General features: G+C 43.9%; 1 protein-coding gene across 1 annotated transcript in view; it reads left to right on the forward strand.

The window, feature by feature from the left end:
• The window catches only part of EML6 (echinoderm microtubule associated protein like 6), a 308,568-nt gene that overhangs the window by 164,162 nt on the left and 119,282 nt on the right, over positions 1–25,124 (forward strand). Inside the window, exons 7-10 of the mRNA XM_006880926.1 lie at positions 14,921–15,122; positions 16,263–16,400; positions 18,824–19,080; positions 24,832–25,044. Of these exons, the coding sequence (XP_006880988.1) occupies positions 14,921–15,122; positions 16,263–16,400; positions 18,824–19,080; positions 24,832–25,044 (810 nt within the window). The remainder of the gene's footprint in view (positions 1–14,920; positions 15,123–16,262; positions 16,401–18,823; positions 19,081–24,831; positions 25,045–25,124) is intronic.

A 25,124-nucleotide genomic window follows, 5' to 3' on the forward strand; every position in this document is an offset into this window, starting at 1 on the left:
AGGGCTGCTGAAGATGCAGGAGAAGATGCAGGGATGCTGAGACTGTGGAAGCAAGGATGTTGAGATGCAGGGAACAGGAACGCTGAGGCTTGGGAGCAGGGACTCAGGTGCACAGTGAGCAGTCAGGGCATGTGTGTTGAGACTCCTCACGGGACGTGCCAGACGAAGGCTGTCTGGTATTTTTGTGCAGTAATTCCTCTGTAAACACTCTTCTGTGTGACCTTAGTCTACACACCTGTGTGGCTTCCTTTCCTGGGATGGAGGCTGTGGATTTGGTAGGATCTGTGTCTTCTGAGGTCCTGTTGGATTGTGCACCCTTCCAGAGTTCCTCTGGTTGTAGGATTTTGAGACGTTATGGGGTGGATTTCGAATTAAGCAATGATTTTATTAAAAAGTGTAAGGGCTGCTGGAAGGTCTCAGGGCCTGAGAGCTTGTAGATTGCATCGCTGGCCGGAGGCAGTGGGAGGTGCAGAGAAGCTCAGATCTGTTGAGGGCCACTCCCTGTAGGCTTTGGGAGGCCCCATGACCTGCCCACCGCAGGCACCAGCATGGAGTTCGTTCTGAGGCAGCTTTAGAACCAAGCACTCTACATAAATGATCTCCCTTAATCCCTGAGGAGCCCTCGGGAGCCCCAGGCAGGGCTGGTGTCAGCAGCTCCAGGTTATGTGTCAGAGACCCCTACACACGATTTAACACTCTTACACTGACTTGACAGTCTTTATCACGTAGGAACCAGGGCCTCACACTGCAGTCTGTGCTGGAACCCAGAGGTCTCGAGGCCAGCTGTGTCCCCCCATGGTCCATGCTCACCACATAATCCCTGGGGAGATGGGCCTCTTCCTCCTCCAGGTCCCTTCACGTCACACTGAGTGTACCAGAACCACTGACAAGACTGGAGCTCAGGAGAGCTCGTTTGCTCAGTGGTTAGCCAGTCTCTCTGGTTTAGAAGCCCTTTCTCCCCCTCTACCCCCAGCTCTCCTCTTCAACTGACTGCACACTCTTCCCCCTCTTCTTACCTTTACACCTTTTTTCCTACCTGCGTTCTTTATGTGGTATGTTACCAGCACCCTATGTAAAAAATCACCCTTAATTATCAAGCAGCCCTTGGGGGCTCTAGATAGGGCCAGTGTCAGCAGTTTCTATGTGTTGTTTTTTTTTTATATGGTGTCATTCTTTATATAGTACATTCGTTCGCAAGGCAGTTCTGGTGGCCTAGTGGCAAGAAGCTGAACTGCAGTCCCAAAGGCATGTGGTTCAAAATCTACCAGCCTACTTCACAGATGTGTGATTAACAGCTTCTGAAAACCCACAGGAGGGTCAGCCGTGGGTCGGTTCTGACTTGGTGGTACCCAACAACAACAGCTGTTTCAGGGCTGCTGAAACAGTGCATTCTCAGGTGGGTGCTTTAAAATGGCAGTAGTGTTGTGTATTTCTTTATTTGGCTGTAAGTCCACATCCAGAGTGTTGGCAGGGCCGTACTCTGTCCAGAGGCTTTAGGGTGCGTCTTTCCTAGTCCCAGCTCCTTGTTTTCCTTGCTCACTGACACTGCATCGCTGCCCCGCTCCCCTCCTGTCTGTCTGCGCTCACAGACACTGGTCATGTCAGAGGAGGACCCCTTTCCTGTGGTGTGACCTCATAGCAAACCCACTGCCCTTCCAGTGGGTTCTGACTCTTCGGCTTCCCAGGCTGCCAGTCTGCACAGGAGAGGCTGTGGGATCCAAACTGCTGACCTTTTCCTTAGCAGCTCAGTGTAAAACATCCCACCACAACCAGAGATGCTCCTAGCTGATAACAACTTCAAAGGTACAAAAAACTCCCCAACATTTCCAAGCAAGATCACATTTACAGATAGAGAGTGGAGGTGGAGGGACGCGGGACATGAGCCTGTCTTTTTGGGGGGCACCATTTAACTCCTGATGATAGCCTTGACTAGACAGCCTTCACCTTGACCTTCCTGTCCTGGGCTCCAGAGTAGAACCACCTGGTCCCTCATTTTATTTCTGTCATTTACTCACTGTATGCCTTTAGGCACGTTCCTGGTCTTGCTCCTTAGAAGACACCCACCGACATCCGCTCAGTCCCCCCACTGCTCCTGTGGGTGTGATAATAGCGCCCCCTAAGTCTTAATGTGTTTTCAGTGGGTACTTGTGACATTGGCTTCAGAAGGGATGATCCCTGCCTTGTACTTGTTTGACTCTAAGCCCACCGGCCTTGGGCTTTCTAGCCTACTTAGGGCTGAATTTTCCGATATGTGGCTGAGGATCTATTCCGTTAGAATTACCTGTCGATAGGGCCTGGCAATCTGAACTCAACCGTCCGATACAATCTGAGGGCAGGCCAGCTCTGGTTCAGGGCTAGTGCACACTCAGGTCTGCACGCCTAGCCCCCTTCAGGCTGATGGAGAAGCTCTCAGGGATGCAGAGGGAGGGAAGGAGGCTTGGCGGCCACCACTCTCTTCCTCGGAGCCCCAGAGCTGAGCCCAGAACTAAGCACAGTCCCCTGCCCTCTGCCCACCTCCAGCCACTCACTCGGGATGCAGCCACACACGCCTCTTAACAGAGGACCTCCTCCCCGTCCAGCAAATGGCAAGTGGAAGAGGTTGGGAGGGAACCTGTCCCCGTGATGACCCAGTGGTGGGCCGGCTATTGGGGGACCTGGTGGCACCTTACTGGTCTCGGGGTGTTTCTGGTGTGTGAAATACTCACTTACCTCACCTCATTTGCCCTTGAGAAAGGACATCATGCTGCGAAGTGTGGAGGGACAGAGAGAGAGAGATAGGAATGCAGCACCCCACGGATTGCCACAGTGAACCCCGTAATGGGCTTGAACATCACAGCCATCATGACACGACACAGGCTCAGGCTGGGTTGAAGTCTGTTGTTTGTGGGGTCAACCTGACAACACCTAACACCACAGCAGTCACCACCTTTATGATGTGCAAAGGGCAGGTGGCCAGGCAGGATGAGGTTAGTGCCTGGGATCTCTGGACTGCTAGTAGAAAGCTCCTTCCATTCCCACTCGCTGTTCCCCACCCAGACTGCTGACCAGTGTTGAAAATTAAACACCTTACAGGGCTTTTCCTTCCTGAGAACCCCCAGTGCTTTCTCATCAACCTTAACAACAAATCCATTTTAATATATGGAAGCAACTCAGAGGCTCATCATGCCCAGGGGACAGCTTCTTCCAAGGTCCTGGCTGTGCCCCTTGAAACACCACACATGCAGGTTGCTCTGCTTTGAGATAGAAACGTACAGAAAAGATGCCAGCAAAACACAAGAAGCTACTGGCTAAAATCCCAAATTCCTTGTGCTGGGTCAAGTGTTAAATGCATGATTGCAACAGCTCCTTCCAACACTGATATTAGCGTGAGGGCTAATATTCTCGCTGCTTTTCAGATGAGGCCATTGAGGGTTTGTGAGGTTAAAAAGCTTGGTCATGTCACACTGACACACGCCCAGTGGTTGTATGTAACGTTCTACTATTTTGTGGGAAACCAGCAATGTTTTTAAGCAGCATGGTCTGTTGTGATATCTGCGGGCAAGGTCTCACATGCACAGCTTTGGGACTGTAGCAGAGAGAATGAGAAGATTGAGTTGAGCTTCCTCTGCACTGGTCTGAACGTAGAGCCGGGGCAGAGGGCTGGTAAAAACTTGGTGTTAGCTTTGGAAGGATTATGGTTTCAATGAGCTGTTGCTCGCCACTGCCATCTGCTGGCTGTAGAGACCAGATCTGTGCCAGCTATAGACTGCTTTCCACAGAGGGAAGTGGTGTGGACCCCGCCGTGGACACCTCACAGTGCAGCGAAATAGGCTGCACTTAACACTGTCAGAAGTACAAACACGTGCTTTTTTTTCTAGCAGAAAGGATTTTTTGTAGGTTTTGCTTCTAAAAAACTTTTTAAAAGGTTTTCAGTGAAAGTTAAAAGAGCAAATTAGTTTTGCATTTATGCACATTTATTGCATGACTTCTCTTGCGGTCTCAGAGCTCTGGCAGCCTCATGGCAAGAAGCTGCCCTGCAATCTCAAAGGCAAGCGGTTCGAATCCACCAGCTGCTGCATGGGAGAAGGATGGGCAGTCTCCTCCCGTGTGAGTAACTGCCTCTGAAAACCCACCAGAGGGTCAGCTGTGGGTCACTTTGGACTCCACACAGGCAACAATCACAACAATGAAACAAAAAAAACAAAAAACAATGAAACAGCACTTTTCGACTCCCTCCTGTTGTTCCCCATCTCCATTTGTCCTTTTCTGCCCCTTTCTTCCCATGAGCTTCCTTTGGGGACCTGTGTTGTCCTGTGGCCTCATGTGGTTGATTGTTCTAAGGAGTGAGCTTGTTTGTTCACTTTATATATTGTCCCATTGTGATGACATTCTTCTTAAAATGAAGGTTATGTTCCTTTGTCTTATTCAGCAGAGTTCCTTGAACATAATGTGATTCTTTAGATGAGACGAGATTGTCAGTTATGTCGTTTTAAATATGTTAGCTTGGCCTTGAGTCTGTACCATCTGGATTTACGGCATCTCAAGGACATATTTGACGCATCGCACACTGATGAACACGCACCGGGTGAGTCCTGTGTTGGCATCAAGGACATCGTACACGAGGAAAACAAAAGACATTAAAAAGACAGGAAAGACCCAAATGGAGACTCAAGGACAGGACGTTCTGAAACGCGCTCTCGAGCATAGAGCATGGAAAGTGAACAGAAGAAATGACCACATAAAAGAATTGAACAGAAGATTTCTTTTCAAGGGTGGTTAAAAAAGACATTAATAGATACAGCAGGCAAGAACAGGAACAATATATTACGTGGGGCAGAATTGCTACAAAGAGTTTAGCTGCAAAGTTGTCATTCTGTGTCCAAGCCATTGTCTTGCCAGTGCTTCATATGCAAAGTAAAATTGGACAATTGAAAGACCTGAGAAGAATTTAGAGAACTCTAGTAGCATAGTGGTAAGGAGTTGCACTGTCAACCCAAAGGCACATACATGGTTCAAATCCACCAGCTTTTTCTCCAGAGAAAGATGGACAGTCTTATCTCGTTTGATATACTGTCTCTCAAAACTTACTTGGAGGCTTAGCTATGGGTTGTTCCAATTAGATAACATAATAACAGGAATTTATTTCTTTGAACTACAGTATTGCTAAAGAAGTTGTTATGTGCCCGTTGAGTTGCCTGCAACTCATAATGACTCTATATACAACAGCCTTACACCCTGCTCTATCTCTTCACAGTCTTACTGTCGCCGACACCCCTGTCCCCATTACCCTAGTCACGGAATCAATCCATCTCATCCAGGGTCTTCCTCTCCTGTGCTGTCCCTTCATGCTCCCAAGCATGATGTCCCTCTCCAAGGACTGATCCTGCCTTGCAACATGTCCAAAGTATGTTCAGAATCCTTGCCTCCAAGGAGCAGCCTGGCTTCACCCTCTCCAGGTTGAATTTGTTTGTTTTCCTAGCAGTCCATGGTATATTCAATACTCTTCTCCAGCACCACAGCTCAAAGGCATCAACTCTCCTTCTATCATCCCTAGTCATTGTCCAGCTCTCTGATGCATCGCAAATAATTGCAAAGACCATGGCCTGTATGAGGCACACCTTAGTCTCCAGACTGACATCATTGCTCCTCAGTACCTTGGAGAGGTCTCTGACAGCAGACTTAAGAGTAGTAAATACAGTATAGACTAGGGGAGCTCTGGTGGCCTAGTGGTAAGAAGCAGCACTGTAATCCTAGAGGCACACTGTTTGAATCCGTCAGCAGCTCCATGGAAAAAAGATACACTCTCCTCCTATGCTGTTTCCTGCCTCTGAAAACCTGCTGGAGGGTCAGCTATGGGTCAGTTTCAGTTCCGACTGAGCGGTACACAACAGCAACCAGAATGAACACATATGTCTTGAAAGAAATACTCAAATGCTCTTTGTAATCAAGGCTGACAAGTCCTTCATCTCACATACTTCAGAAGGTTATCAAGAGGGACTAATCCCTGGAGAATAACATGGTCAGCAGTCAGCGAAGATAGAGACAAAGAATCAGCCAAATGGACTGACAGAGTGCCTGCAACCAGGCATTCAGACCTAACTCTTCATCTTGGTCCATTTTTAATCATACTCCAAACAAGACCTTAAATACTCTTACTCCCCAAACAGAAGATACAGAAGCAAAGACAGCTCAATTACTTCTCCCCCTTGGAATTGCTTTCAACCCAGCCAGAAAGCCATGATGACATGAATGATGCGTGCATTTGTGTCAGAGAGTTAAGAAGCAAGCTGGGTAGACAGGAGGAAGGCGATCTTGTCATAATCTCATCAAGGGTCTGCTGCTCCCCGGGGCATCTCCAGAATGTTCCCAGCAGAGAGCGTGCTGTTTCCCCACCACCACTCAGGCAGAAAAGCAATGAGATTAGAGACGATAGAAACAGGATGTTGTTAGGAAATGTGGATGCAGTCCTCTATCCGTTGTGGCATCTTCACGAAGTAATTCTTCCTTCAGAGGATTTAACTTTAGAAGTAAGAAGGACCAGTGTCACATCAACCAGCTCACAGACAAATCCCTGGGGCTCGTCTGTAGATATGCATTGTGTCAGTTTGTTTAGAAAAATAATTAAGACCCTCTAGGTATCATCCACGTCCTTCACCAGCACCACGATTTTTTTTTAAATTTGCTGAATAGTATTCTTTTTTTAAAATTAATTTTAATGAATGTATACAGAGACTTTGGATTTCCATTCATTCATTGTTGCACTTTTCTCTCTACCCAACTTCCCCACCCCAGTTCACTCTTCTGTTTGAAAACTAAAAGAAAAAATTTTATTATAAAATCCCTCCCCCACCAAGTCCACTCCACTATGCAACCTTCATTCTGGACGCCTGTTACGACAATAATACCCAATCATAGCTCCCTTTTAAACAGTTCTCTCCCTCATCTGTTTCAGTGCAGTATACATAATTTATCCCATCTTTCTCAGTCTCCCCCCAACCCGGATGTCAGTCCTGTTTTACAACAGTGGCACTATGTATTATTTGCCCTTTTGTGACTGAGATATTTCACTCAGCCTAATGTCCTCCAGGTGCACCTTAGTCTCTCTTCAGTCGCTCTTCAGTACTTTAGAGAGGTCCCTAACAGCACACTTCCCCATTGCAATACGTCTTTCAATTTCCTGGCTGCTGGTGCCAAGAGTGTTGATTGTGGAGCCAAGCAGACTAAAGTTGTTAACAATCTCAATCACTTCACCATCCATCCCGATGCTGCCACTTGGTCCAGTGGTGAGAATCTTTGTCTTCTTGACATTGAGCCTCAATCCATATTGAAGGCTGAAGTCCTTGAGCAATGGTGTCTCTCTGGAGACTAAGGTGTGCCTGATACAGGCCATGGTCTTTGCAATCACTTGTTATGTGTCAGAGAGTTGGACAGTGACTAGGGAGGATAGAAGGAGAATTGATGCCTTTGAGCTTTGGTGTTGGAGAAGAGTATTGAGGATACCATGGACTGCTAAGAAAAACAGATTCTTCCTGGAGAGGGTTACATCAGGCTACTCCTTGGAGGCAAGGATTCTGAGGCTTCATCTGACATACTTTGGTCATGTTATAAGGAGAGACCGGTCCTTGGAGAGGGACATCATGCTTGGGAGGGTGGAGGGACAGCGCAGGAGAGGAAGGCCCTCTATGAGGTGGATTGATTCGGTAACTGGGGTAATCGGGATGAGTGTGTTGACACAGGATAGAGCACGGTTTAGGGCTGTTGTACATCGGGTCGCTATGAGTCACAAGTGACTGGATGGCACATAACAACAACAACAACGGTGTCCTCCAGGGTCACCCATTTCATGAGTTCCTTGTTTTTCAATGCAGCATAGTATTCCATGGTGTGAACACACCACAGCTTCTCTATCCATTCGTTTGTTGATGGGCCCTTGGGTTGTTTCCAACCGTTTGCTATTGTGAACAAAGCTGCAATAAACATGGGCATACATATATCTGCTTGGGTGGCGGTTATGGTTTCTTTAGAGTATATTCCCAGTAGTGGAATCAGCACCATGATTCTAAAGTAGCTGTTCTTCTTTGATCTTCGTTTATTCCTTGGTCAACTCTCACATGCATATGAAGCAATTGAGAACACCATGACTTGGGTCAGGCCCACTTTTGTCTCCATGATGATGTCTATTAGCACTTCATAGAGGTCCTTGGCAGCAGATCTGTCATTTTATGTCTTTTCTTATTTTTATTAATCTTTTTCTCATTCATTCATTTTACTTCTTGACTGCTGATCTCATAGGCGTTGATCGTGGGTGCAAGTGAAATGAAATCCTGGACAAGTCTAATCTTTTCTCCATTTATCATGATGTTGCCCATTGGTCCAGTGGTAAGGATTTCTTCCTGATGGTGAGATAGAATCCTTATTGACGATGGCAGGTTTTTAATCTTCTTCAGTAAGCGCTTAAAGTCTTCTTTACTTGCTGTGAACGAGTTTATACTATCTCCATGATAGGGGTTTAAGAATCTTCCTCCAGTTCTAACGACACATCCTTCTTCAGAGCCCAGCATCTCAAATCATTGACTCAGCATCCAAATTGAATAGGTGTGGAGGAAGGATACGAGCTTGACATACTCCTTTCCTTATCTGAAGCCTTACTCGCAGCCTCTTGTCCTGTTTAAATGACTGCTTCTTGGTCTATGTACACACTCTAAACAAGCACAGTGACATACTGGAATCCCCATTCTTTTCAGTGTTACCTGTTATTTGTTATGGTCTACATAGTTGAATGCATTTTCATAGTCATTAAAACACGGAACAAGGTCTTTCTGGAATTCTCTGCCTTCAGTCAAGATCCATCCAACATAAGCACTGCTGTCCATTGCTTCACAACCTCCTGTCAGTCCAGCTTGGAAAAGGTAATGGTTTCTTCTCTCACACACACTCTTTCAGCTTTCTTCCTTCTTTTTGTTGATTACCTTCGAGTTGAGCACGATTCCTAAGGACCCCATGATCAAAAGGCCTGAAGCCCCTCTACAACTATTGACATTTATCAAAGTTTGTAAGAGTTTCCAGAGGCATGTTGTTTTAGGAAGTGGATGCCACTCCTGCTTCCAAACTGCCTCCTTCCTTATTCTGCTGGAAATAACCCTTAATCACTTTCGACACATTGCCTTTGCCGCGTAAATAACTTACCTCTTACACTGACTAGTTCAATGGAACCCACTGGACAGTGGATCTGAACCACACTCTCTCGTGCCATCTTACCTTCTCGAATGTACTTGAGCCCAATGTCACGGTCATTGTGTCAGTCTATCTTGTTGAGAGAATATGTTGGTTACTGAATGGCCTCTAAACACCTGAACAGGCTCATGAAAGAGGTAGGAGCAAGAATGCAACGGTGGTAAAGGGTTGTTGCGGCGGCAGTATGGTCCTTCCACGGTTGACCTGCATGCGCTGTCCGTCAACCTGTCATCTCCTCTGGCTCTGCTCACTTGGACGTCCGCCTGACTCATCCTTGAAGGCCTGTGTTGATCTTTGCAGTTGAGGCTTTTGAGTGGTTAACCCTGAGTCAGCCATTGCCAGGGTGTCCCTTCTCTCTGCCCCCAGCGGGAATAGCAAGTCCACCAGCCTGCTTCCTTCCTCCTTCTGTTCCCTGATGCCTAGTGAGTTCAGAGCAGTTAGTGTGGAGAGTGATCATGTCTTTAAAAGAAAAAAGTAAGCCCTATCCGTGTGCCTTTAAAAGAATTACTGTTTGATTCTTTCATGTGTAAATGTGTTTGATTCCTCAAGGTGGTCATTGCTAAGTCAAGAATTTAATGATTCTGTAAACAACAGATTTGAAATCGGTCTTTTCCTCTGCCAGCCTCACATTGTTTGATACACTCAAGTCATTGTGTCAGTTCACCTGGTTGAAGGTCTTCCTCTTTTTTTTTTTTTTTTGCTGTCCCCTCACCTTTCCAAACATGATGCATTTCTCCAGGGAAGAACCTCTCCTGGCAACATGCCCAAAGTATGTGAGGTGAAGCCTCATCATCTCCGCCTCCCTGGAGCTCTCTGGCTTCCCCTTCTCGAAGACAAATCTGTTCATTCTTTTGGCAGAACTCTCATTCAATACTTTTCTCCAGCACCGCAGTTTAAAGGCATCGTTTTTACATTTTTATTATTTTAACAAAAGTTTACATAAAAATTAGATTTTCAATCATTCATTATTACACAATTTCCCCCCTCCTTCCCCAGTCCACTTTTCAATGCATCTCTTCTTTTGGACTGTTGTCATACGTATAATGCCTAATCATACATTCCTTTCAGACAGTTCTTCCCCTCCTCTGTTCCAATGCAGTGTTCATAGTCTTTTCCTATTCTCCCCTCAACACCCCGTGTCAATTTGTGACTGAGATATTTCATTCAAAATACTGTCTTCCAGGATCACTCTTGTTGTGTGTTTTATGAGTTCATTATTTTTCAGTGCTGGAGAATATTCCTTTGTGTGACTACTTTGTGTGTTTTTCTATCCATTCTTTTGCTCACGAGCACTTGAGCTGCTTCCTTCGCTTTGCTATTGTGAATAACACAGCAGTAGACGTGTGTGTGTGTGTGTGTGTGTGTGTGTGTGCGCGCGCGCACACACATATCTGTCTGAGTCATGCTCTGGTTTCTTTAGGATATAATCCAAGTAGTGGAATTGCTGGATCAAATGGTATTTCTCTTCCTAACTTTTTGAAAAAGCGCCAGAGCACCTTCCATAGTGATTGTACCATTTTACGTTCCCACTAGCAGTGAATAAGAGTTCCAATCTTTCTCACAACCTTGCAGGATTTGTTTGCTGTCCTGTTTACCGTTGCTGTTGTTGCTGGGGTGAGATGATACCTGATAGTTGTTTTGATTTGTATCTCTCTCATAGATAGTGATTTTGAACATTTCCTCATGTGTTTCTTTGTCATCTGAATGTCATCTTGGGTGAAGTGTCTGTTCATATCTTGTGTCCATTTTGTGACTGGATTGTTTACCTTTTTCTTGTTGATATGCTAGAGTAATCAATAAATTTAGGTAAGGGCCCTTTATCAGATATGTCATTACCAAATATTTTGTCCCACTCTGGGTTTTCTTTTAACTCTATTGGAAAAGTTTTGTTTGTTTGTTTGTTTTTGATGTGCATAAGAGTTTGATTCTTAGAAAATCCCATTGATTTCTTTTATATGAAATTTCTATTTCTTCTATATCCTTTTATAGTCATTTCTTTTATATTCTTCTAGTGGTGTCTTTTTTAATTATGCTTGAAAGTCTGTTTATGCTGTGGATTGGGGCTTCTAGAGTTGTTCCTGGCTTTTCTCTGATGGATTTGATAGTTTTTGGTTTTACTCCTAGGTTCCTGGTCCACCTTGAGTTGGTTTTTGTGTATGGTGTGAGGCCTGGGTCTTACGTTTTCTGCAGATGGTTTTCCAATTTTGCCAACACCATTTGTTAATTTGGCTGCCATTTCCTCATTTTTGTCTCCTTGTCAAAAATCAGTTGACCATAGATAAATGAGCTGATTTCTGGGTTCTCAATTGTATTCCATTGATCTCTGTGGCTGTGTTTGTACCATGGATGGCCAGAAGAGTAGACATGTGTGTCTTAAATGAAGGGCCATCAAGCTGCTCCTTAGACGGAGCTCTGGTGGCCTAGTGGCAAGATGCTGCGCTGCAATCCTGGAGATACGGGTTCGAATCCACCAGATGCTCTGCTGGAGAAGGAGGGGAAATCTCCTCCTGTGCCAGTCAGATCCGATTTGACAACACACAACAAGGGGAAGATAAATAAGAATAATTTTTTAAAATAAGATGCTCCTTATAGGCAAGGGTGATGCTGAGACTTCATCTCAGGTACTCTTTGGGCATATTGTCGGCAAGGACCAGTCCTCGGAGAGAGACATCATGCTCGGAAAGGTAGAGGGTCATCGAAGGAGAGGAAGACCCTCCAGGAGGTTGGTGACTCAGTGACCGTACCGGTGAGCTCCGTCATGGCGGAGATTGTGAGGACAGCATAGGAAATGATGAGGCTCAGATCGGCTTTTGTGAGGGATCCTGTGAGTCAAAGTGATCCAGCAACAGCAGTATAACTTTTATACCACAACCACCACCACCCCAGTTTAGATAAGTGACATCTCTGTTAGGTGCCATTGAGTTGATCCCAATATATGATGTCCCCGTGACGCACAGATCGGAATGATGCCCCATCCTGCGCCGTCCTCGTGAACTCTGCCTGTCATGGGGTCTGCCAAGCTCTCGAGGTTCTTCCTCTCTCACACTGACCCCCAGCTTTTCCTGGTTACACACCCAAGCTATGTGAGAAGTGACACCATCCTTGTTTCTACCAGTCAAAGTTTTATAGGCAGGACAGCTCAGTCCAGAGTGGGACTCCCCCTCATACAGCTGCCTGGTAAACCAGTTGTCATGGAGCCATTTTTCAACTCCTGGTAACCCCTGTGTGTCCAGAGCAGAGCTGTGCACCATGGATTTTTGAGGGTCGATTTTCACACCACCAGACCATTCCTCCAGGGTGCATCTGCTGGACTAGAACCACTGAACCTGGGACTGCTGTCTGAATGGTAGAACAGAAGCAGAGCCGGCGCTCTGAACATGGTGGTGCTCTCTGCACCGAAGACTGAGCGGGAAGCTATCTCAGACCTCAAGGTGTATGTGTGTATACTGTTTGTGTGGGAGTGTTGCTGGCTGGAGAAAGTAAGAGGGCACTCCCTGCTACCCAGGCATGGAGCACAGTCTTGGAAGGACCTGCAGAGAGAGCCTGAAATCTACTCACAGTTGGACTTAAAAACTACACCTTAAGAGAAGATTCCACAAATGTTCAAGTCAATGAAGGATAAAACATCTTCTCTGACAACTGTTTGATGGTATTTTGAGCCTGAAATGAAGAGTGTCATTTGCATATTTCTGGGATAATGTGCATCTGTGTATCCAGCGGAACGAGCCTTTGTTCAGATCAGATGCGTGCTAAACTTGCCTAATATGATAATTAACTGTTCTGTAGTATCACTCACATAGAATTTTGATACAATGCTAACATCTAAAAGACTGAAGTGATTATTAAGTTTTTCAGACTAAATCAGAGGGTGATTATTTCAAAGAGGGACAGATTTTCATAATGATGATTTTTCTCCTGTTCATGTGGTGCAGTGGTTAGGGAATCGCAGTGCAAACACAAAGGTGTGCGGTTCGAATCCAGAAGCTACTCCTTTTAGTTATTTATTATTTTAAAGAATAATCCATTTATTTTGGTCTCACATGCATCTATTCACAGACATACAGATTCACATACTGCAAACGGTCTCAACCAGGACAGAAACTTAACTCATAACCGCGGAGTCAGAACCAACTCAGAGCCGAGCCTCCAGCTACCTTTGCAGCCTATTTTCTTCTGTGGAGCCAATGATGGCTTTGAACTACCTACCTTTGAGTTGACAGCGCAACTCATTACCCACTAGGCCAGTAGAACTGCTGTTTTCTCACTGTTGTGTTTTTTTTTTTTCTAAAAAATATTTTCCCCTCCACTTTCCTTCATTGACATTATGTTTATACTTGAATTCCCACAGATTGTGTTTTATAAAGTGAATCACCATTGGACTGTGCCCACCATTCCCCGGCCTTTCCAGGTCCCTGCCTGATCCTTCCCATTTCCTTCACACCCTCCCTCCACCCACCAAACTGTGCAGCCCTGTGGTTTTGACCCCGCTCATCCTCACCCTTGAGGCCTCACCCATTACGCCCTTGAACCCCCACTCATGTTTTACTAGTTACCCTTCTATTTTTACAATAATAGTCTTATCTAATATTTGTTCTTCTGAGACTGAGTGAGTTCACTCAGCATAATGCTCTCCCGTCCCTCCCAAGTTATGTAGTGTTTTTGTTTTAAATCGTTGCTCAGAGCGGCATTGTATTCCATCGTGTGAATGTACCACAGCTTCTCAGTCCATTTGGTTGTGGTGGGACATTTAGGCTGTCTCCATGTTCTCAGTAGCTATTATTATTTTTTTTATTATTTTAATAATTTTAACGAACATTTACAGAGGTTCTTTTTATTTCCATTTGTTCATTGTTGGTTGATCTTTTCTCTCTGCCCAGCCCTCCCCTCCGCGCCCCCCCCATCGCTCCTCTCTTTGAAAAGTAAAAGAAAAATTCTTTCTTTCGTATACAATCCCCCCGCACCCCTCCCACTGCCCCAAGTACACTCCACTATGCAACCTTAATTGTGGACTCTTGTGATAACTATAACACCCTATCATATATTGCTTTTAAATTAAATTATTCTCTCCCTCATCTGTTTCAATGCAGTATACACAATTTATCCAGTTTTTCTCAGTCTTACCCCAACCCTGATGTCAGTCCCGTTCTACAGCAGTGGCACCATGCAGTATTTGGCCTTTTTTAGCAGCTACTCTTAAGAAGAAAGCTGGGCAGTCTCCTCCTGTGTGAGTTACCCGTGAAAACCCACTGGAGTATCAATTATGAGTTGCTTCTGACTCAGTAGCAACGAGGGGTTTTTTTTTAATAGAAAACTATGTCCTGCCATGAAAATATATAGCTATTCTAGGTACCAGCCACTCCACAGGAGTGAGATGGGCAGTCTCCTGTGCAGTTTACGGCCTCTCAAAACCCACCTCAGGGTCAGCTATGGCTTGGTTCTGACTCATTATGATACACACCAGCAACCGCACCAACAAGGTAAGATCAGAGAGTGGTCCCTTTTAAAATGAAATAGATCAAAAAAGATAGAGGGAGTATCCTATCCGTGTATAGAAACAAAAATCGCACAGAACAGGGTGTGGAATTGCTTCTCCACCAGCAGAACCGTTGAAGGTGTTTTCCTAGAACCTCGGATGATCTCTTTCAGCACTGTGTCAGTGGTGAGATGTGTGTGCGTCCGCTCACTCCTCTCCTGTTGGCTTTGCCAGGCCTCTCGATCCGGAGCGTGTGCTGGAAGGCCGACCGCCTGCTGGCGGGGACACAGGACAGCGAGATATTCGAGGTGATCGTCAGGGAGCGGGACAAGCCCATGTTGATCCTGCAGGGCCACTGTGAGGGGGAGCTCTGGGCCCTGGCCCTGCACCCCAAGAAGCCGCTGGCCGTGACAGGCAGTGACGACCGCTCCGTCAGGTGAGGCCCTGCCACCTTGCTGATGGCCTTGGGGAACACAGTGAGGTCGCCCACACTTGCTGCTTCCTCCAGAGAAGGGTGAGCTGCGGCGTACAACCGCGTGGCTTCTCTAAGGGACAGTTCCTCCGTTTACCTCAGCAGAGCTGGGCTCCTGCATATTGTTGCCATTTCTCTTGGGCTCTGTCTTACGTCCTCAGAGGTGAAAATAGACTGTATGTGAGGGGGCCGTGCCCCCTGGCACCCTGTTCCTCTGCTGGGGACCCCACCATGGTTTTACAGGTGAATTCAGTCAGCACCAGCACAGCTTCAGTTCCAACTCACAAACGTGTCTTCAGAACGCAGGGAATTTATTCCTTTGCAAATTCTCAGGGTTCTTTGAACACTGTCCTCAAACCAAGGACCACAATTGCAACTCAACACGAACACCCTTACTTGTACCTTTACCTGCTCAGTTCTGGTTGGCTCGGTTCAAAGGCCTGTATTAGGTCCTCTGGGAGCTGGCCTGCAGCAGGCATCCCTAGAAGCAGAATGGTTGATGTTACAGGAAAAATGAGAAATGACTCACGATGTATTATAAGCACAAGAGAGCTCTTACCTTCTTTGTTGGGTAAACCAATACTAAGTAGAAAATACTCAGATGAAACCCACAGACACAGTCCCATTTGCAGTATTGGGACCTAGTTATTGAGAGGGTCTGTGTGAGTCATGGTCAGCTCTCCTCCTCCTCCTCCTCCTCCTCCTCTTCCTCCTCTTCCACCACCACCACCATCACCACCACACTTTTTGATCTCCTAAGTGTAGATAAAGTTAACAACCAGTGGCATCAGTAAAGATCAGTTTTAAATGTCCAAAGAGAAAATGAAGATTTTTGTGAATTCGTATTTAAAGTTTATTTCAAGATTTTTGTCAATTTTTCTTTTCATTTTCTCTTTTTCTAATTGGTTGTTTCAAATGGTGAGAACAGCTCACAAAAGGACCAACAGCTTCCCCAATTCCCGTGAAGGATGTTGGTGGAATGCTGACTAAGTTATGCTGTCCGTTCTCGTTAATAACGGAGTGTGGTCAGCAGCTCTTGCTTTGGCCTGACCTGTGACTGGGAGCCATTGCCTTTTTTTTTTAAACCTTTTTTCTTATTCCCAGACTCTGGAGCCTGGCTGACCACGCCTTGATCGCCCGCTGTAACATGGAGGAAGCTGTCCGCAGCGTCGCGTTCAGCCCCGATGGATCCCAGTTGGCCCTGGGCATGAAGGATGGCTCTTTCATCGTCCTCCGGGTCAGGCACGTACCAACATTGCACACATCATTCACGATGCTCTGCTGGTGAAGTGAAAACTATCCTGGTCCTCATGTCTTCCAGGATCTTAGGAAAAACAGCTACTCTTTTACTCATTCAAGTCGGAATACCGTGATTCACAGTCTCCTTTCTGTAACTCAGAAATCCAAAGCACTCTAAAAGGTCCATACTGCATGGTGCCACTGTTGTGAAACTGGACTGACATTGAGGTTGGAGGGTGACTGAGAATGAAGGGATAAATCGTGTATACTGCATTGAAACAGAAGAGGGAGGGAAATGTTTGAAAGGGATATATGATTAGAATGAAGGCCACACAGCGGAGTGGACTTGGGGGGAGGGATTGTATAATAGTGAAAGAGTTTTTCTTTGACTTTTCAAATAGAAGAGCAAATTAGGGCGAAGGGGTGGTCAGGGAGAAAAGTGCAACAATGGAAATCCAAAGTCTCTGTAAACTTTTATTAAAATTAATTTTTAAAAAGGGGAGGGAAGGTCCATATTTTCTGGTAACTGTTTTGACAGCCTAGCCTATTACTCAATGAACTGAGGTGAGTTTGTTCATAATCTGTTAATCCCTTAGGAAGAATCACAGGGCACGTGTTTCACTGGAAATAAACCAAAAAACTAAACAACAAAAACCAACAACAACAAAAAAACCCAAATAAAATAAATCATAATAAATAACGACTCTACTTGGGGATGTTCCATAATATACTTGATGTGAAAATTCCCAATACCTAATAAGCAATGAACTCTTGAACACATCCAGACCCCAAGAGTTTTAGATCAGAGCGAGTGGACTTGTAGTAAGCCAGGAAGGTCCCTGGAGGGTGCGAACAGTTACCATGCACAGTTGCTAACCAAAAGCTTGACATTCTGAGTCCCTCATGAGGTCCCTAGCAAGAAAGGCGTACCAGTGAACCTCTGAAACGTCAGCCCTTGAGAACCCTGACAGCGGAATCTGCCCTGACCCACGCTGGCTCTCTTTGAGTTGTCATTGACTTGATCACAATTGGTCCTGATGCTGGTAGTAAGAAACTGAGGAGGAAAGAATAAAGCTTCCAACAACTACTCATTTTTATAACTGAGTGTGACGAAGAGATTCTCTCCCATAAATGGCAGTAAAATAGAATATTTCTTATTTAGGCATGATGTTTTCGTTGTTGATTGCCTTCGAGTCGAGCATGACTCAAAGCAACCCTATGAACAAAAGGCCTGAAGCCCCTCGACAACCATCGACATTCATCAAAGTTCAGAGAGTTTCCAGAGGCAAGTTGTTTAGGAAGTGGATGCCACTCCATCTACGAATAATCCTTCATTGTCTTTACTAGACAAATAGTCTGACCCGTCTTATGATTTGGACATTCCTCCAAATGTCTTCTTTTTCTCTTGACTCGTAGACTTGGTGATTCCAGAAAGGAAGTGCAGCCATCTATTATATATTGTGTGCTTTGCACACAGAAAATGTCCCTATTGTGTTGAAAAGGCTTTTGTTTCTTCCACTATTGCTTCATCCCCAGTCACATGTAACTCGTTACTGGAATTGGTATGCAGGATTTTATTTGATTAGTGGTGTGTGAAATATCTAATTATCAGATTTATTCAATGATGAATTTCCTACAAGGAAAAAAATTCCCACACGTCTGTTGTGTGACATTATGGTAACTATGGTGCTATTAATGAATGATAGCAATTGTGAGGTGTTATTATGTGAAAGGAAATATGTGACATTGTTTATGCATCGTTTATTTTAGAGGTGATAAAGACATCTTTCTTGGTTGAGGGGACTTGTGGTCACGGTCAGTTGTAGGGAAAAATTCCACTTCTGAGCTTTTGAGTGAGAACAGAAATTATTCTCAGACTCTGATCAGAAAGACTACAGAATATTCAGATGATGTAGTGTATGTATGACTGACTTTTCAAAGGGAAATTAAATAATTACAAAGCAATCTCACATTTAAAAACCAATTTTTCTCTTCTGCTTTGCTCTTTTTACAGCTATTAACATCTGATTTAACGCTCACTGATCTCTTACTCTTAAAGTATAAAAGAGAAGGTTTGTTTTTCATGCTATCATTGATATATTTTGCCTTTTTTCCGTGGCATATTTTGAAAACAGCCTTACAAACAACAGCACTTGCTTTATTTTAAAGAGTTGGGTATTTTTTTTTAAAAAAAACAACAAAAAACACAACCAAACAATTTTTGTTTCATTTCTACTTTGTAAGCTCAAAAAATTATTTTAAAGTTTTGTCATTGTTTTTCTAGAAACATTCATCATTTTATTCCTGACACACACACACACACACACACACACACACACACACACACTCTCTCACACACTGTTGCAAGCTTGGCTTCGATGTTCTGTATTTCTGGACTCACTGCTTGTTGCTTTGTCTTTCCTCAGGGATATGACTGAAGTGGTCCACATCAAAGACCGGAAAGAAGTCATTCACGAGATGAAGTTTTCTCCAGACGGGTCTTACCTCGCAGTGGGGTCCAACGATGGCCCAGTAGACGTCTATGCAGTTGCACAGCGATATAAGAAAATCGGAGAGTGCAGCAAGTCCCTCAGCTTCATCACCCACATCGACTGGTCTTTGGATAGCAAGTACTTGCAAACTAATGATGGGGCAGGAGAGAGACTCTTCTACAAGATGCCGTGTAAGTTGTAACGGCAGAGAGGGCTCATCAGAGCCGTTTTCGATGGTAAAATATTTACAGGAGGAAAAAAATCTTTGAACCACACAAAAGAAAATATATGAGCATGTAGTTATGACTTTGGTAGAGCTCCCCAATTAAAACAAGCTTGGAAGCAGGAGTGTGATCCACTTCCGAAATAGCTTGCTTCTGGAAACCGTGTGAAGCTGGAGAAAGGACGAAAGTTATACAGGTGTTCAGGTCTTTTGTTCATAGGGTCACTATGAGTCACTTACGACTCGACGGCACTTAACAACAACAACAGTAATGACTTCGAGATAAGGAATGTTTTCTGAAATAAGATCCTAAAATCACAACAGAAATCACATATCCTTAAGGAAAAGCTGAAAAGTAAGGGCAGTTGTAAGGAAAACAAGGATCACATAGAAATGGCCGTATCTGAAGCATTCCACCAACTCCACCAGGGGGAACTGTCCCCATCAGCAACATCCATGCATGAAACCAGTTCCCACAAGGTCAGACACATCCCCCACACTCCTGCACCTTTTCCTACTCTTCCCAACACCAACTTACTACTCTTCTGGGTCCAAAATCCTTTGTGATAGCTCACAGACCACGATGGAGCATATTAGGGAAGTCAGAAGGCCTTCATTCAGATTAGTGCCAGATACTTGCTCAGTGAGGACAGCTGCTGAATGACCTCACAGGCTCCTCAGCCTTTAGCCTCACCACATCTGTAGGCCAGTGTTAGAAAACTCTTAGTCCTGGAAAAAAACCAAAGCTCTTCATCCTGCCAATTGTGGTCTCTCCTGCCCCAGGCGTCCAGCAAACTTGGGCCAAAGCTCTTAGCTATGATTCCACAGAGTAGCAGCCCCAAGGCCAGCTCTGCCTCATGTGAGGTTCACTGGTTTTCTGCTTCAGCTACTACTGCTCCTAGAAGCCCCAGTCTGAGCAGCATAGCAAACTTTTAAACAATTGGAAGTATTGGAAGTAACAATCTATTTCGTTCATTATCCAGTCAGTCCTTTGAGTTGTCTGTTACTCCCTTGTTAACTGGCTCCTCTTTGCCCATTTCATTGGTCATTAATACATCTTGTAAGGTTTCAATAAATAAATGATGATAGGAATAACCATAATGCTAGCTTTGTTGGTGTCTTGCCCCACACCGTTCTGCTGTAGAAGTTAGTGAATGAAAACAGATGAGAAGTATCAGTGGGATCTAGCTAGCAGCACAAGAAATATTCTTATCATAATCCAGATACAGTCTCATTATGTAAATTGATTTCTGCCGGAGTTCAAAAGGAACAAATTCATCAAAACCAACATTCGAAAGGATGATCCTGAAGAATGAAAAGCTATTTAGAGTCAGGTTGGAAATTCAAGTAGCATCTTGAGATTTTTTTTTGTCTGTCTGTACGGTGACAGCTTCCTTCTCATTCCTGTGTTCTTCATCATCAGAGGCTTTTCTTAGAGCTGTTGAGTCCATCGAGTTGGTTCTGACTCATAGCAGTTCTGTAGAGCAGAGTGGAATGCTGCCCAGTCCGGCCCATCCCCACAGTGGTTCCGAGTTTGAGCCTAATTTTGCAGCCACTCTGTCAATCCGTCTCATTTTTGGTGACCCTCTACTTCCCGAGCATGATGTCTTTCTCCAGGGGCTGACCTCTCCATCGTGGGGTGAAGTTTTGCCATCTTCGGTTCGTGGAGCCTTGTGCCTGTACTTCCTCTGGATATGTCTATTGGTTCTTCTAGCAGCTTGTGCTATGGTTAATATTAATTGCCAATGCGATTCTGCAAGACATCAAGTCGTCTTCAGTCTTCTTCATTCATCGTCCAGTTTTCACATAAGTATGAAGCAGTTGAAAATGCCATGGCTTGGGCTAGGCACACCTTAGTGAAAACCAAAGTGGCGTATTGCTCTTTAACTTTGCAAAGGTCCTTTGTAGAAGATTTGTCCAATGTAGCATGTCATTTGGGTTTTTTGATATAAAAATTTTCTTTTATACTAATTTACTTAACAAAGTTCATATACGTTGTTTTCCACCCCAGATCTTGACTGCTGATTGCATGGTTGTTGATTGTGGATCCAAGTAAAATGAAATCCTTGACAACTTAATCATTTTTTGTTTCTTATTTATCATGATACTGTTTATTAGTATAGTTGTAAGGGTTTCTTTTTCCTTTTTATTAATGTGTAATCCATGCTGAAGGCTGCAATCTTTTCTTCAGTAAGTGCTTTAAATCGTCTTTGCTTGCGTTGATTGATTGATCTTCATATCAAAGATTGTTAGTGATTCTTCTCCATTGAATCATGATACCACTGTCACCTTTGTATAATCCAGCTTCTGCTCAGCATACAGACTGAATAATTACCGTGGAAAGGTGTAACAGAGGCACACCTTTCCTGATTGTAAACCAGGCAGCGTCCCCTTGTTCTGTTTGAATTACTGTCCCTTGGCTTATGTACAAGTTCCACATGAGCACAATTAAATGCTCTGGAACCCCTGTTCTTTGTAGTGTTACCCACAGTCTGTTATTATCTGCAAAGTCAAGTGCCTCTTCATGATTAATAAAACATATGTAAACATCTTTCTCATCTTCCCGGCTTCCGCTAAGATTCAGCAGTTAACAGCACTTAGAGGTCATATCATTATTGTGCTTCTGATTCCAACTTGAGTTTCTGGCAGTTCCCTGTTGATATTAAGCTGCAGCCTTTTCTGAATTATTTTTAGTAAGGTTTCACTTGCATGTGATATACATGGTATTTTTTTTCTATAATTATATTTTATTAATTTTCATAAACATTTACAGAGATTTTGGGTTTCCATTCATTCATTGTTGCACTAGATATACATGGTATTGATCAGTAACTACCACATACAGTTGGATCATCTTTCTATGTAGCAGGCGTAAATATGGACCCTTGTTCTAGATCAAACATGTTGGTTGAAATATCTCAATTGGTATTTCATGCACTTCTGGAGCCTTTTTTTTGCACCAGCAGTTCCAGTGCAGTGTAGACTTCTTCCTTCAGTAACTTCCCTTCTGGATCATATGCTGCCTCCTGAAATGTTTGAACATCAACCAGTTCTTTTTGGAGAGATTTTGTGTGCTCCTTTCATCACCTTCTGATGCTTTGCATGTTACTCCTTATTTGCTCACAGAGTCCTTCACTACCGTTCTACTGATTGTCATTGATTCTGACTCATCAGCCCACAAATTTCTCTGTAAGGTTTTTCAAAGCTTTAGGAAGGCAGCCTGCCACATCTTTCTCCTTAAGAGCAGCTAGTAGGTTTGAACCAAGGACTTTGTGTTACCGGCCAGCTGTTTAAACACTGAACCACAAGATCTCTTTGAAGGTCCCATTGTAGGTACTTATTTCTTGGCCTCTGTGTGCCATGATTCCATATATACTTTGCCAAATGTGGGAAAATAGGGAACACGCATTGGTCATTTACAGTAACAACTATTCACACATCTTGCTCAGTGATAACAACCTTTTCTATTTAATTTGGATGTGAACTCAGTGGATGCAAATTATAACAGCTCACTGCTGGTTTCCGGAGATAACTTTGGACTGGTTAAATTGCTCAGATTTCCTTGTTTCAAGAAAGGTAATTTGCTTTCTCATTCTCCTGCTATTGGGAATTTGGGACTGACTTTTCATTTCTTTGCTAGTACAGTTCTAATATCTTTGCAATGGATAGGTTTTTCCACTCTTCTGTCAGAGACCTCTCCAAAGTACTGAAAAGCAACGATGTCAGTCTGGAGACTAAGGTGCACCTGATCCAGGCCAGGGTCTTTGCAATTACTTACTATGCATCAGAGAACTGGATAGTGACTAGGGATGATAGGAGAGTTGATGCCTTTGAGCTGTGGTGCTGGAAAAGAGTGTTGAATATACCATGGACTGCTAAGAGAACAAACAAGTTTGTCTTGGAGAGGGTGAAGCCAGGATGTTCCTTGGAGGCAAGGATTCTGAAGCTCCATCTGACATACTTTGGACATGTTGCAAGGCGGGACCAGTCCCTGGAGAGGGACATCATGCTTGGAAGACTGGAGGGACAGCGCAGGAGAGGAAGACCCTCGATGAGATGGATTGATTCCGTCACTGGGGTAATGGGGGTGCGAGTGTCAGAGACAATAATATTGGCAAGACATAGAGAAGGATTTAGGGCTGTTGAACATAGGGTCTCTATGAGTTGCAGGTGACTCGATGGCACATAAAAATAACAGTCACTTCTTTGGTTTGTATTCTCCAAATTTAGAACACTGGGTCAAAAAAGGAGCATTTGGACTTTATAAACTCTCTGATTTTGTGGCCTTTTATTGCTTTTTCAGGGGGGCGTGTATTATAAGCCAGAGCTCCTGGCTATCACGTTTACAATGGGCCAGTAATATATAAGGGCATCTATTTTCACAGATACTTTATTTGAAATATACTCGTTTCTTTATTTTGAGGGTGCAGGTTTGAGACACTACACGTAATTGTCCAGACTCTTAAAGTTTTAAATTGTACGTGATTTAACGCACATTCTTTGTTGTCTGTGTGTTCTCTGTATGTTACCCTCAGTGGCTACCAAAGGACCCTGGGCATTGTCTAACATTTGAAAACAAACCCAGAAAATTGAGAGGTTATTCTTCTCCTCTCTGATGCACTTATTCCTTCATAATTTGGTGGCTTGTCATCATCCCTCATGTTTTTATTATAATGCATTAATTTTCTGAGTCTGGATCTCAAGCATCAGTTTCTAAGCCTCTTAGATTACAAAAGACAGAAGTTCAGAATACACTTAACCAGACTTTTTCAAGCATGATAAAAATACTGATTAAACATGTAATTTAAAGTTATTTCATCAGTAATATAAAGCCTAGTGTCACCATAAGAAATGACATATGTAGGGAGTTGTGCTGTTAACCCAAAGGCAGCACTTCTGGGGGTTCAAAATCACCAGCAGCTCTGCAGGAGAAAAATGGGCATTCTCCTTCCATGCAGTTTAAAGTCTCAAAAAACACACTGGAGGGTCAGTTATGAGTGACCTCTAGCTCAAGGGCAATGAGTTTATGATTTTCACATCATCTGTATAGAAATAACCAAGGCCAAGTACACACTGGCAGTTTGAGATACAGGACCCTTAGTGTTTTATTTCTGTTACGTCTGAATTCAAATATATGCTTTCAGATCAACATGCAGCAAATAAGATCACAAACGGGGTAGACAGTAAGGTCTGTGATTTTCTTTGGTTTGCAGAAGTTTTTTAACAAGTCGGCTCCCAGACTTCTTTAAGAGGAAAACATGGAATAAAAACTTAGAGTATACATTCATTTTAAATATCATATCATAAATATCATTAATAAAATATGATGTTGTTGTTATGTTCCGTTGAGAGCCCTAAACCCTGCTCTATCCCGTGCCTACCTCAATGTCTCCAACACACCTACTCCCATTACCCCAGTTACTGAATCAATCCAAATCATAGAAGGTCTTCCTCTCTTGTACTGTCCCTCCACCCCCCCAAAATATGATGTCTCTCTTCAAGGACTGGTCTCTACTTGGCAACATGCCCAAAGTATGTCAGATGAAGTGTCAGAATCCTTGCATCCAAGGAGCAGCCTGGTTTCACCCTCTCCTGGACAAACCTGTTTGTTCTCATAACATAACATAACATAACATAACATAACATAACATAACAAACATAACAGCATAGCATAACATAACAACAACATAACATAACAATCCTTATTAATTCTTTCCAGCTGGGAAGCCTTTAACAAGTAAAGAAGAAATCAAAGGGATTCTCTGGGCCTCCTGGACATGTGTGAAAGGGCCCGAAGTGAGTGGAATTTGGCCCAAATACACCGACGTGACAGATGTGAACTCAGTGGATGCAAATTACAACAGCTCAGTCCTGGTGTCCGGAGATGACTTTGGAATGGTTAAACTGTTCAAATTTCCTTGTCTCAAGAAAGGTACAGCCAGCAGAGAGGTTTTATTCAATAATAGATTTTTTTCTTCTTGCGTTTGCATGCAGTATATAGTTAAGGTTTAT

The sequence above is a fragment of the Elephantulus edwardii genome, unplaced genomic scaffold (genome assembly GCF_000299155.1).
Source record: "Elephantulus edwardii isolate Elephantulus edwardi_28Jun2011 unplaced genomic scaffold, EleEdw1.0 scaffold00011, whole genome shotgun sequence".
Lineage (NCBI taxonomy): Eukaryota > Metazoa > Chordata > Mammalia > Macroscelidea > Macroscelididae > Elephantulus > Elephantulus edwardii.